At 39.2% G+C, this 14,047-nt stretch overlaps 1 protein-coding gene across 4 annotated transcripts in view; it reads left to right on the plus strand.

Moving 5' to 3' along the window:
• LOC122787658 (retinoic acid receptor alpha) overlaps nucleotides 1–14,047 on the plus strand; it is an 882,458-nt gene that overhangs the window by 859,832 nt on the left and 8,579 nt on the right. For all 4 annotated transcript variants that reach the window (XM_044054488.1, XM_044054487.1, XM_044054489.1 and 1 more), the window contains exons 6-7: nucleotides 622–826; nucleotides 10,436–10,594. In XM_044054488.1, the coding sequence (XP_043910423.1) occupies nucleotides 622–826; nucleotides 10,436–10,594 (364 nt within the window). The remainder of the gene's footprint in view (nucleotides 1–621; nucleotides 827–10,435; nucleotides 10,595–14,047) is intronic.

Raw genomic sequence — 14,047 nt, forward strand, 5'->3', positions numbered from 1 at the left:
TTTTTGGCGGGAAATTAGGCTATTAATTGAGTGATTATTGAATAATTGGTGATGTATAAAATGAATGAGATGTGAAGACAGTTTGTATTCTGAAGAAGTTCAATAAAGCAGTGTTCGCATTGGAGTTTGTATTGTGGCTTTTTCGAGTTGGTCAGTATTTACAACTTTGGGTTCTGAGTCTGCTTCATCTCCTTATTGGCACTGGCTCACCTTGCTTTCTACATCAAGCCTTCACTGGTCTCTTTGTTGAACATTTACATGAGTTTGAGCCTTGCTCAGATGTTCGTTAGAGGAGTTACTGCTACTGGAGCTGCAGGTGGATGTCAGCATTCCAGACCTTTTGGATATCTCATGTGTAGAGATGCCTCTATTTCTAGAGAAGGAAATTATCCAACCTGATGTAGAAATGTTGCAGATGCAAGTCACATAAACACTTTCCAGTTCTGAAAAAGTATTTTGTTAGTATTACCTTTTTAGACACTAGGTATCATCTTTTGCAAAATACCTCTGTTTTCCTGTGGATACTGTAGTAGTTTTGCCAATATCTTGAAATTTATGAATGCCGTATGTGGACATGTTTTACTTCAGGTTATTTTCTCTCTGTCTTGTTTTGTTCTGCAGATTCTGCGAATTTGTACAAGGTATACCCCTGAGCAAGACACAATGACTTTCTCTGATGGGCTAACCTTAAATCGCACACAGATGCACAACGCTGGATTTGGGCCTCTTACAGACTTGGTATTCGCCTTTGCCAATCAGTTGCTTCCGCTCGAGATGGATGATGCAGAAGCAGGCTTACTTAGTGCTATTTGCCTGATTTGTGGAGGTAAGAGAAAGGCAGAGTATCAATAAAAGAAACTTGTTGCAGCTTTTAAATGTTCTGGATGCCCTAGATTTGTCACGTGCTTTGACATTTGACTTTGTAAGTCTAATCTCCCACACCTACATGATTTTAGCATACCTTGTGAACTGCTAAGAATCTGGACATCATTACTGCTTGGATCCCCAGAGAGTAAGTTACTTGAGTACTCTTAATTCATTTAAATATGAGATGTAAAGTCTTGGAGATAGATGACCCTGGAACTTTTCTTCTTATCAGAAACATCAGAGGCAGTATTTAAAGGCTGTAGATAAAAATTCAGCTTGAACTGGATATGTCATTTTAAACTATAATCTTTTAGCCAAATACTGAGTTGACAGGAGATTGAAATAACTGCAGATTCCCTTGCTTTTTGTATGAGACAGTTTTCACATCTTTGTGTTGCAAGCTTAAATCAGTGGGGGAAGTTCTCTGTCTGGTTCTTTGGTGGGGCTCCTACCTCATTGTTGAAGTAAAGCTGTTTAGGGGAATGCCACATCATTAGAGTGATACAAAGGACATACTTGATGGGTCTGCTCTGTCCTGCTTTTGGTAAACTATACGTCCGTATTGAAAGCTGTCCAACACATAGGTCCCTTTCAGCATTCGGTGAGAGGCTGTTTAACTCACTTGAAAAAAAACATTCAGCCTAATACATTCTTTCTTAATTCTGCCTACATGAGTTATCAGAACAGAAATAATTTCAGATCCAGTCTTGTACACAGCATACTGTTTAGAAACATGTTGGTAGGTGTCAACCTAGAAGTATTCAAATGTTTCTGATACAAAGATGTTTTAACAGGGAGATGTTTCATATGTGAAAGTAGGATTATTTGACAGCATCCACCATTTGGTCCTTCAGTGACTGGATATAGTCCAGAAACGAATACACTAGACAATCTCGACGTACTGAAATGTTGAAATTCAGTACATCGAGACCGAGTAATGGAAAGTGCAGTTAACTGAAACTACACTATGCCATATCCGCAAATGTTGAATCCACCGCTGTTGTGGTGTCGCATTCGTGTGGTGTGCTTTGTGGATTTATCTGGGGTTTTTAAGTGTTGTGTGTTTGAGGATAATCGGTAGTATGTGTGTGTGTGTGTGTGGTGGTGTTTGTTGTGTGTTTGTGTGTTTAGTGCGACCTCTGAGTTAGAATATATAAGTAGGGGGGTGTGGGGGATGCAGGGGGGCTTGCCCCCCCTGCTTATAGGTAGGTTAAGTGTGTTTGTGTGTGTTGTTATGTTTATTTAGTTAGTTAGGTGTATGTGTGTGTATGATTATGTCCTGGTTTGTGTGTGTGTGTGTGTGTGTGTGTGTGTGTGTGTGTGTGTGTGTGTGTGTGTGTGTGTGTGTGTGTGTGTGTGTGTGTGTGTGTATGGTCACGATTGTAGTGTTCGTGATTGTGGGTTTTCAGGTATGTGGTTTTTTTGACTATTCAGTCTCGAAATACTGAAATTCGACATTTCAGTATTTCGAGATTGTATAGTGAATCCCCAGAAATACCTCAAGTTATTCACATGAAATGTAAGCTGCAATCTGTAACCTACATAATAAGTAACGGGGAAGGTAAGGAGCAAACTGTAGCATGCATGACCATTGGCTCCATCTATGCGTACTTGAGATTTAGATGACCTGAATGTCATCCATCTCTGGTTATGTTACAAGCAGTCATTTACTGTAGTAAAGTCGGACATTCACTGGTGAAGAAAATGAGATATGTAGCTAGGTATTTCCAGTGTAACAGTGGGATCTTAAACGTTTCATACATATGAAGTCTCCCAGTGGTGTAATTTGGACAGTGCAGATTCAAACCCTGTGGAGCCCCAGATGTCAGTGGTGGCGGTGAAATTCAAACGGGAGATTACCCACTGAAGGTGCTGTGAGAGTTAAGAGGCAAACTACTGAAGGATCACAGAACTGAGAACCCATTAGGTACATGGGCAATTGGTAAAGAAACTTTGGTCCATGGTATCAAATGCCAGGAAGGGATGAGGGAAGACCAAGATTGAATAAAAACATTGATCTCTTGCCATAGAGAAGTAATTTGCAACCCTCAGAGGCTGTTTCATTGCAATATTTAAATCTAAAACCAGATTTCCATGGCCCTGAAGGTTCCCGCAAAGATGGAACCATTTGAAACCCAAAACAAATTAACTAGTAATCATATCAACATAACATAGGTTTAAGGTTGGTTATCAGTTTTCCAAATCTTGTGACCGTAGAAATAGTTTAAGGATAGAGATAACAGCCTTTTTAAATAGATGAAAATGTCCCAGATGTTTGAAATAAGTTGCATGAACAGATTAAATCAATCACATATTTTTATTTTTTGTCAGACTGTCTAAACTTGGCCCATAAAAGTTCAATAGGTGCTGAAACTGTATAGAAGTAACTTGGAAGAGGTCTAACATGGGAGTTTGTACATAAAAAAATCTTGATACCTTATTATACTATAAGACTTAAAACTCCTTCCATGTCAAAAGACTGGACTGCACAGTCTTTCCATAACTGGAAATAGCATTGTAGTCTGTTTCGATGCTGCAAAAATCTCAGTGATCAAGAATGACCAAGTAATGAACCACCACTCTAAGCTTGCCCTCTGTAAATTGTGACCTTCCTCATTTGTGTTCCAGATTCCTCTCTGTCCTGTGCATCTTGCAAAATTGTTGGTCATACTAGTACTCCTGAATCACAGTGGGCACAGGGCAATCAAGTAACACGGCATAACTAATCCAGGGTATAGGGTATGGCCTGATTGCAGACTTGCATCTGTTTCTGTGAGTCATCTACAGTGTGCTCAGTGTACATTTTGTAACATCCCTTAAATTCCTTGATTAGCTCTGCTCAGTATGTGGAGACCTGACCTAGATGACCCTTTTTTCTTCTATGAAGGTTTCAATAAGCTGGAGGATTAGGGTAAGTTCCAGCAATCAGTCTAAGTGTCTGTTTCACTCCCTGGTCCTGAAACCAGACAAGGGATTCTTTATTGAAAGCATAACAAAGTGGGACAGTTCCAGATGGGACAACAATCCCAGAATGTGAGACAAGGACTGGGTGATCCCAGAAGAGACAGCAGTCCTGAAATGTGAGACAGAGACTGGATGGTCCCTATAAGAGCCGATGGTGTATAATGCACCACTGCTTCAGGAAATGCATTCCGAGTCCCTGTCACTGTCAACTTTAAGTAGTGTGTTTCCTCAAGTTCAGCATGAGCTGCTTCCTTTCCATGTGCCATCCATGCTCTATTCCTGTTCCATTTTCTTCATCTTTATCTTTCCCCCTCACATTTATCTTTCCCCCTCACATTTACCCTTAGACAGTGTGGTATGCCCTGAAGTCTTGCGTGTACATGACCAGCTTTCTGCCTTTCTCGTCGTAACTCAGTCCCACCAATCCCCTTCATTGGTTTGGTGACTTTACATTGCATGCTTTGTCTTCATGGGTTCCATAACTGCATGTAGTACTTCATGCAGCCTTGCAAGTGCCTTCTGCAGTGGAAAGAAAATGTCAGTATCACTGAAATTCACTCCGTTCTCTAAGCACCGAACATTCTGCTGACTTTTTTTCTGTCACTTTATATTGTATATCTTTGTTAAGCTGAGAGCTTATCAGCAGTTCCTTTTCCCTCCTGCTTAAGGCCACCCCCACCTGGCAAGCCATCAATGGAGCCCACCAGGTCATAGTCATGTTGCTGTTAGTGAACAAGATTAAGCAACTGTTCTTGCAGTTACACCTTGTATCCCACATGATGACAGTTGTTGACAAGAAGTTTAAAGCTGTTTCACTGGCTCAGTATGTGATCTTGAGCAACCCACTGTGATGCAATCATTCTGCAGAACTGCAGAGTAAAACAGCATATTTTAGAGCACTGAAATACTACGTTTTCTTTGTGAAATATGGATTAACTTTTAAGGCTAAATGTGTTACTTAAATGTTTATGTTGAAATTAGGACTGTATTGAAGCGTAATGTCTTAATAGGGACAGAAGTTCATGTTAACCTAGAAGAGACTGTGACTAGGATTACTCTGTCGATGCCATTATGTAGTGCTAATCAACTTCTTGCAACTGTAGAATGTTAGCTGAGCAACATTTCATGATCTCTCATTATACCCTGATGTAAGAATGGGGTCCATTCCTGCCATGGTATTAAAATCGTAGGGATGAGCAGAGGAGGCTTTTTGATGCAACATTAATAAACTGTAATAAAGGGAGTAAACTTCTAAACCAATGTAGCTGTACAAATGCCCCACAAATAAAGGAGAACATCAGACAGCTGGATAAGAATTTACAAAAGAATGAAAGAAGAGCAACGGCATCCCATGAACTTGAGACTAGCTATAGGAGCGAAAAACAACTACAAATCCTTCTTTAGTTATGTTAGGAAAAAAACAGCCAACATTGCTCCAAGCTTATTCTTAATGCTTCTAACTATTCTGATTTAGGGGATGTTGCCAGCATACTGGCAGATAAATTTAGTCCAACTTCACCGCAGAGACATGCAATCCAAACACCACTTATCCCTGATGGAATCCATCCACCAACCATCAAGAAAAAGCATGTATTGAAGGCACCTACCAAAATGAAGAATACCTCAGCCATGGGGCCTAACAACGTGCCTTGTTGCCTAACTAGTAGTACTAAACAAGCAATGGCAGATCCACATCTCAGTCCCTTGGGAGCATGTCATGTCATCAAAGGTAATTTTGGCAAATACAAAAAACTCAAAAGCAGTTTGCCAAAACCACTTTTACCAATATTGGAGACTGCCTTTTTTACCCACTGATGTGCACCCTTGGAGGTGGTATTTATAATTCCACAGGGTGTGTGTGGGGGGTGAAGGTGGGCTTGCCCCCACTAGGAAAAAAAATCTTTTAATGTTTGCTGAAGGTGGTTTTGGCAAACTGCTTTCAATTTTTTTTTTTGCAGTCTCCAAAACTGCCTTCAGCGAATTGACATGAGCCTAGCAACTAGCTTTGTCCCTCTGTTTTGATGCACCAATGTTGTGATGTCACTTCACAAGGATGGTTCTTCTACAGACCCAGAAATTAGAGACTCATTAACCTAACAGTTTTGTATGCAAAAACATTTCATAATTGACCTAATTAAGTATGATATCAAGTCAGGCTTTGCCAAGGATAGAATATTGTTAGCAACTTCAGAACTTCTGGAATTCTGAAGAAGTTCCTTAAATTATGGAATTAAAGCAGTTAACTTGATTCAGTTTTGTAATACTAGCCTGGACCAGAGTCCTTTTGTCTTTTGTTCTTTTGGTATATTGGTTTTTGAGTGTTTTTGGTTTAAGGGTAGATATTTTCTTTGAAAGGGTTATTCAGGAAGGAAACACAGTATACCTTGACCTCACCAAAGCATTCAGTATCGTACCACATGTGAGTATAAGAAGCAAGTTGAAGGAGTTCCAAACTGACCTGAATGTGGTTAAATGGCTTAGAAACAGGACTCGCACAGTAAGAGTTGGGGGTGCGTCCTCTGAGAACATGAAAGTGACCAGTGGAGTTCCACAATGATCTGTGCTGGAACCTCTGCTGTTTGGCATCTAATTCTCTGATTTCCACTTATGAAGTGAGGATCTTTGGTTAACAAAGTTTGTGGATGATTGTAGACTGGGAGTTGTCGTCAAGTCCCTCACTGGCATACATAACACGTCAGCAGGAGCTTTTACTTGTCAGTAGCTGCTCTACTACAAATGGGCTCAAGCTTAGTGCCAAAAAGTGCAACACTGTAACATTTGGTAAGTAGGCTCCTAGCTTTAGCTTATTGCATAGGTAACACATCACTTTAAAATGATATAGTCATGAGAGATGTTAGCACTTGATCACCACATTGCAATAGTGGTTAGGGAATCCTTTTACTTTGCACATCTCATAGTTAAGGGTTATTTCTTCCAGATCAAAAGAAGTCCTCACCTTCTTGTGCTTCCATAATTGAGTACAATGCCCACTATGCAATACACCTTGCTAAGTATATCAAGCAAATGGAAAGACCCCAAGAGTTTGTAACCAAAAAGACAAGGGGCCTAAAAGATCCCTGTACACAGTTTCATATAGAGTCCTTAGGGATGACCTAGAACTGTAAAGGATCTAGTATTCCAAGAACTCTTCTACCTCAATAATTCAAACATTCCAGCTAACATTAGGGCCAGAGTCTGAATCTACTTCAAAAAATAAATAAGTCAAAGAAGAGGAATAAATTAGTCATGCAGTGCCTACCCCTTCTTTGCAACAAACTTCCTGTCCAAGTTAAGCAGTGTGAAAAAGGATCTAGGCAACTGGATAAGTTGTCATAAATCCACCCCGGTATGTCTCACCTGACTCTCCTTGATAAGAGAGGCAAGGCCTGAGGGTGGGTACTGGCCAGATGGATAAGGCCTTGGGGCTCAGTTGCCTTGTAACTCCTCTATGATCCTATGATCTGTTAATCAGTATGCCTGTAAATCGCAACGGTGGTACCCTTTCATTGCTACTTAAAATCTCTTATTTCAAAGTGGGGGGTGTACTTAAAACATTCTGAGTTTTCATTTACTAACAGAAAATGTAAATGGGGAGGAAGTTTACAGAATTTAACTGTACATATTATGGACTAATGTAAGTACTTGCATGCTGGTAACTCTCAATCCGTTTGCTCACTGCCACTTGCTGTAAATGGAAAATGCCCGAACTCCCACAAGTGTCCACCCAACCTTGCCAAACTGCATAGCCCTACCAGTCCCCTAACTCGAGCCATTAAATTCCTACCTGGTCTTCAACCCTAACTTGTATCTGTCTATGTGTTAACCTAACCGTAAAACACTGATCCCACTCCTTAAGCCCGAGTTCTCTGATAGTTCCTTAAACTTAAAATTCTGTTGCTCCCCCTTCAGAAAACTAAAGCCTAAAACTCTAGTTCTCCTTCCCTAAACTTAAAATTCCATTCATGCTTCCTAAGACTAAACTCCCTCCCTCTTTCTAAACCTAAAATTCCTCTACTGCTCCCTAAACGTAAAGTCTCTGATTGCTCCCTAATCGTAACCCTAACCTCCATCCACTACCTAAACCTAAATCATCCCCGCTGATCACTGCTTGAAACCCTAAACTACACTCCCACCCCTTCCATTCCCCATGGCTGATGCACTCATCTTGCCCGAACATGTAGGTGAGTTTGAATGCGAGTGTAGCCTGTACGGACAACGAGGTGCATAAGGCTGTGGCTGTGAAATAATAGCTTTTGAGCACCTGGGACTTGGGTTATTGTAGTAGACCAATTTTGTTTTTCTGTCCTAGTTATCATCATTGTTTGTTTTTCAGCAGAGTTGTCAGTATTCTTACAAAGCACTGTAATTTCTGTGGTATTCATTTATAGTATTACAACAGAGAAATCTCCAGAGAAATGAACATAATTTATACTAAAATTTGTAAACAAAGTGCCTGTTTTTCTTATTCTTTATAAAAAGAAAGTAATATTTTAAGAAGTATATGTTAAATATTAATACTAATATCTATTTATTGTACAGAGGTATTCAGTTTTGATGGAGTGCTTTATTTTAGCTAAACTCTTCATAAGTTGACGGAACAAATAGATGAGAATTGTTTAATTCTGTAAAATGGAAACTAGGAATAATTGTAGGCTTTTCATTGTCTCAGAGCAGATACTGCACGGACATTGCTTATGTTTCATATGGTGGTCCTGAAGTTTCTCTTTTTGACAAATATTAGACCTAGAACATTTCACATGAAACAGGTAATTCCAGTTGAAAGACGGCAACCCACCGTCAGCTATGTTAATAAAAAAGCAGCGAGATGACCATGGCTCGAACAAAGCAAAACTTTTAATGTCAGTACATCAATGAATCACCAGTGCAATATAGTTGAGCGCTTTCATCTGCATACACAGACTTCTTCAGAACAATAAACACTATTTGAATTCATCCTTTTAAAAACTTTTTGGCTCCAAATTTTCATCCTAATATTTAAAGTGCTAGTGCTTGTATTCCGATCGACTACTCATAGTATGTTTACTAAGCTAGTTTAAAAACAAATTAAAATCAATAAATTACATAGACACTATACAATACTTACTCTAATTTAAAACATATTATATTAAAAAAACACTTATTTGACTACCTGAAGTCATCATAAAAATTCATAGACACAAAGAAGACACAAAGAATGCACTTTACAGGCATATCAGTAAACATGGTGAAAAACACAGCTTTAAGTTTGTATAATAGATCAGGTTAATATTACTACCCGTGGGGGTAATTATAAGGCTATGCTAAGCAAAAGAGAAAGTGTTTGGCAGATACGGACTGATGCAACCAGGGAACCTGGTATTAATGATTACATATCTATCAAACCCTTCCTGTTGTTGCAATAAAGAATTAATAATTCCTCACCAAAAGGATTTTGCCTAACATACAAGGCCATGTCAAACCCAGATTTGATGATATGCTTTCACCCTCAAAAAATCTAGATCCGTCAGAGCCAGGCGGGAGGAGGAGACTAAACCCTCGATGTGGGGCGTGCTGGGTGAGAGGAGATTCATCCATTCAGACTCTATGCTTGTGGAATAAAAAATCCGGTATATGTGAGGGCCAGAGCACCTCGTGGCCACCTTGTTCAAATCTTGATCTTGACCAATGGATGAGATTGCAGATATACCCCAGGGATTACCTCAGTGTCACTGCTCACAACAGCAACAAAAATAATGGGTATAGTTCCCATACTAAAGGGGTGCGTAGGGGTAAAGGCTAACCACAAAACTAAAGGCTGGCCTGGCAGTACGCCTAGTATGAACCTATGAACCTATAATACAAGATAAATTTAAGTGAAAAGCATGGCAATATATTAATATTTAGAAGTATTGAATAAGTATTTTGGTTATGGGTGTATGCACTCTCTTAAGTGTTTATAGTAATTAGTATGCATTTAATGATGCTTGCAATATGAATTTTTATGATGACTTCAGGTAGTCAAATAAGTGTTTTTTTAATATAATATGTTTTAAATTAGAGTAAGTATTGTATAGTGTAATCTCGCTGCTTTTTTATTAACATAGCTGACGGTGGGTTGCCGTCTTTCAACTGGAATTTCAGGTGTTGTTTTGGAACATGGTAGGGGGGCTGTATAGACCATAATCTTTATTTTCTATAACTGTGATTTATATAATTACGTCAGATGTAACTGCAGATCCTGTATAGTTTACTGTGGAGTAACTAGGTCTTCTCCGCCAGTTGCAAAAGGTGAAATTCCACTTTGTTGTTAAATAATAATTATTGGATGAATAACACCTGAAGACTTGTTCCTTTTTTTCAGAGTGTTGTAACCTTGGTGTACGAATATGTGTGTGTGTGTGTGTGTGTGTGTGTGTGTGTGTGTGTGTGTGTGTGTGAAAAGGTTAAGGGGACTTTCCTATAGTTACATGTTCATTTAATTTTGAAATGGAATTATTTGTTACACTGATGTATAGTAGAACTTAACAGACCTCTGTTCTGCCTGCTTCTGTACTTTTTCAGAGGATGCTGTTAAAAGGTCTTAGCAGGTGTTAACTTTATTTTGTAATGTTCATTTTCTTGCTAGATCGGCAGGACCTTGAACAGCCTGATAAAGTGGATAAACTACAGGAACCATTGCTGGAAGCATTAAAAGTTTATGTTAGAAAACGAAGACCCAACAAACCTCACATGTTTCCCAAAATGTTAATGAAAATTACTGATCTTCGGAGCATCAGTGCAAAGGGTAAGCATTGTGTGCATGTTTTGTAAGCTCTTTTACGTAGCTTCTTTAGGTGGAGGTCATCTGCTCCTAAGATCTTTCATTCATTTGTTAAAACTGAAGTCACTATTGCTGCTTTTGTACTACTGGAACCTGTGGTCAGGAAAGCACTTGGGTTTGTAAGAGTCCAGTGGAGGAAAATGAAGCCCCTAAAAAGATAGGGACTTACATCCAACTGTCCCTCTAGAGACAATGAATGTTAAGCATCTGTAATTCTGAGACTTTAGTGCAAGCCCCACTTTAATGAACCTGAATGTGCAAAAATGCAGACTTTCATATACTGAGTCCGCAATTGCTGTGTTTTGCATATTCTCTTTCTTCTAAAGTATGGTGATCTTGGAGTTATTGTATGTACAACTATCGGGTTAATTCCCTACAAAAAAAATTTAAAGGGAGCAGCAATTGTCACTATTGATTGTTCTGTAATTTCGTATTTTTTATGTGTGCTTACAGGACTCACAAGCATGAGTCTTGGAACTACAACAGGGAGCTCATTTTTGATCTTAAAAGCTGTTTCTTCTTCTTGGTATCCTGACAAGGTAAGTAAAACTCAAAGTCAATGGAGGAGTTAGAGTACCAAAGGAAAAACCGAGATCGAGAACTGAAATAGTGATGTTTGACTGGCACAAGTGTGTTAATAGTTTGTTTTGAATTAAAAGCAGAAAACAAAAAGAAGAGAAACATTTGATACAGTATTTTTTGTATGGGAAAAATGCCCCACCCGGGTAAAATCAGTGCTGCATTGCTTTTCTTCAGACTTGTTAACCTTATCCCATACAACTGCGTTTAGGCAGACTAAGCATGATAATGGACCTCAGAAGTTTATTTATATGTTGTTGACCTGGTTAGTCCACTAAGCCAATGGTCTGTTTTCAGGGGAGACATGAAGTGATTTTCATATTGACTATGGAAAATTTGGTCAGGGCACCAGGAAACTTCCCCCACTCTTTTCAGTAAGAGTTGTGGGTTCTTTTACATCCCCACCTCTGCTATCACCAGCTCAGGCAGATGGGGTTTTGGTTTAATGTCTTATCCAAAAGATGGATAAATGTGTATGTATGTATGTATGTGTGTATATGTATATGTATGTGTGTGTGTGTGTGTGTGTGTGTGTGTGTGTGTGTGTGTGTATATATATATATATATATATATATATATATATATATATATATATATATATATATGGGTCCCTATCAAATGATAGAAAACTCATGTGATGGAAAATAATTTGGCTGAAACCAAAACATAGAAAGCTTAAAACACTGAAAACTCATTTGACTGAAACTCAAAACACTGAAAATGCTATATGCCCTTTTCCCCACGGTAGTGCGATCCTGGAGTTAGTATATATAGTTGAGGGGGGGGTGGGAGGCATAGCCCCTCACAATGGGGGTGTGTTGGGGGGCATAGCCCCCACATACTTCATACATTTTAAACCCTACACATGGATGCTTATAACTACAATGAATAACTGTTTGGAGAAAAAAATATTTACATAAACTATGTGGGGGGCTGTGCCCCCACCCCCCAAATATATATATATATATATATATATATATATATATATATATATATATATATATATACTAACTCCAGGATCGCACTACTGTGGGGAAAAGGGCATATAGCATTTTCAGTGATTTGAGTTTCAGTCAAATGAGTTTTCAGTGTTTTGAGCTTTCTATCTTATAGGTTCATAGGTTGGTACTAGGCTATCAGCCCTAGGGCCTATACAAGCCTAGCCATAACAATTCCTTGGATATTTCTTCCCACAATATTTACTTCTCTGGACCCCTGTCTAGCAGGGCGACTGACATGATCCCTGGGGTGAATTTCCTATCTCCCATCCATCATCAAGGTTCCTTTTGAAAGGGCCAAGGAGGTGCTCTGCTTGACATGTATGGGCAGTCTATTCCAGGGTATGGGGAGTCTCTGGGTCAGGAACCTATCCCTCCAGCATGTTTTGTTCATTGTGATGACAAGGTTTAGATCTCTGGAGCATGTGGCTCTGAGGGATTGGGATTTCTTTAAGTGGAGCATGTCCAACAGCTCAGGGTTTGACATGGCCTTGTATGTTAAGCAGAGATCGCCTCTGAGTAGACGATATGCCACAGCTGGAGTTTTTTTTAGACAGTCAGCATATGGCATCTGCTTTAGACCTGTGATTCATTTGGTGAGGTATTTCTGTGGCCTTTCCAGCTGTTGCAGATGTCTTGTGAGGTACATACCAAACGGGGCATTATACTCTATAATGGGTCTAATGAGGGATGAGTACAGTGGGACAATGACCTCCTTTTTTTCTGGATGAAAAGCCCTTAGTGATGAAGTGTGCCACATAGAAGGATTTTCTGACTGTTGTGGTGATGTGGTTATCGAAAGTGAGACCACTGTCCACCTGTGTCCCTAAGTCTCTCATCACACTTTCGATGTTTAGTGTACTGCCACCTATGTGGTAATTCATGGGTATATGTTTTTTTCCAAAGGGGATAACTATCATTTCTTGGCATTAAGCTTGAGCCCATGACTCTGGCACCAGGCATCTGTTTCTGTAAGGCCCTTTTGTAGAATATTCACATCATTTGGGGATTCAAGACTAATGCTCATACTGTTATTGTTCATTATGAATTAGATTTGGTTTCAAGTAATAACTCTGCCTTTGGCTAAGCAGTATAATGGAATATCCTTCCATGAGGGCTGCCCAAGGTTCAGTTAGCTGGTGACTCTGTTCCATCAGTTGAGGAATGAATGAAAATGACAACATCAGATTAGAAAGTTATGTACTCACCATAACATTCCATCTGTGTTGTCCATTTTCATTCTTCCTCAACTTCCCACCCACCTGCCTCCTTCCCTTTACTCCAGGAAAGACCTAAGAGTTTTTCTTTGGGAACTGCTGTTCCTTGTTTGAGCTCCTGCTCTTTTTCATAATCTGTCCTTTATTATTTCTTTTAAGGTATTGTCCCTTTATCTCTAAAGACAGCAAACTGAAGAATGTTAGGTTGATGAGGCATTATGGGTAAAGGGAGGAGCTCAAGAGTTTGGATCTGAAGATCTAGTAGAAGCAGCTGAATCAGATCTGAGACCCATTAGTTGAGAAAGAATGAAAATGGACAACTCAGACGGAATATTATGGTGAGTAGATAACTTTTTATTATTTGGTAGGTTGGGGAACAATCATCATAATAACTAGATACTCAGTAAAGGGTTACTGGTAAGTGGAGTTGGCTCACAGTAACAGGAAATACTTAAGCTTTCATTATTCAGCAGACCACTGTAAATTTAGGAATTTTGTCTTTTTGGAAGGAAAAAATTCACCTTCCAGCAATTGATAAAATAGATGTTGAATGCATGGGAAGATTTTAGAATATTCAACACCATTCCCCATTCTGGGATTATAGACAAGCTCACCAGCCTGAA

This window comes from Protopterus annectens, chromosome 13.part0 (genome assembly GCF_019279795.1).
Source record: "Protopterus annectens isolate FY-2018-M chromosome 13.part0, PAN1.0, whole genome shotgun sequence".
NCBI lineage: Eukaryota > Metazoa > Chordata > Ceratodontiformes > Protopteridae > Protopterus > Protopterus annectens.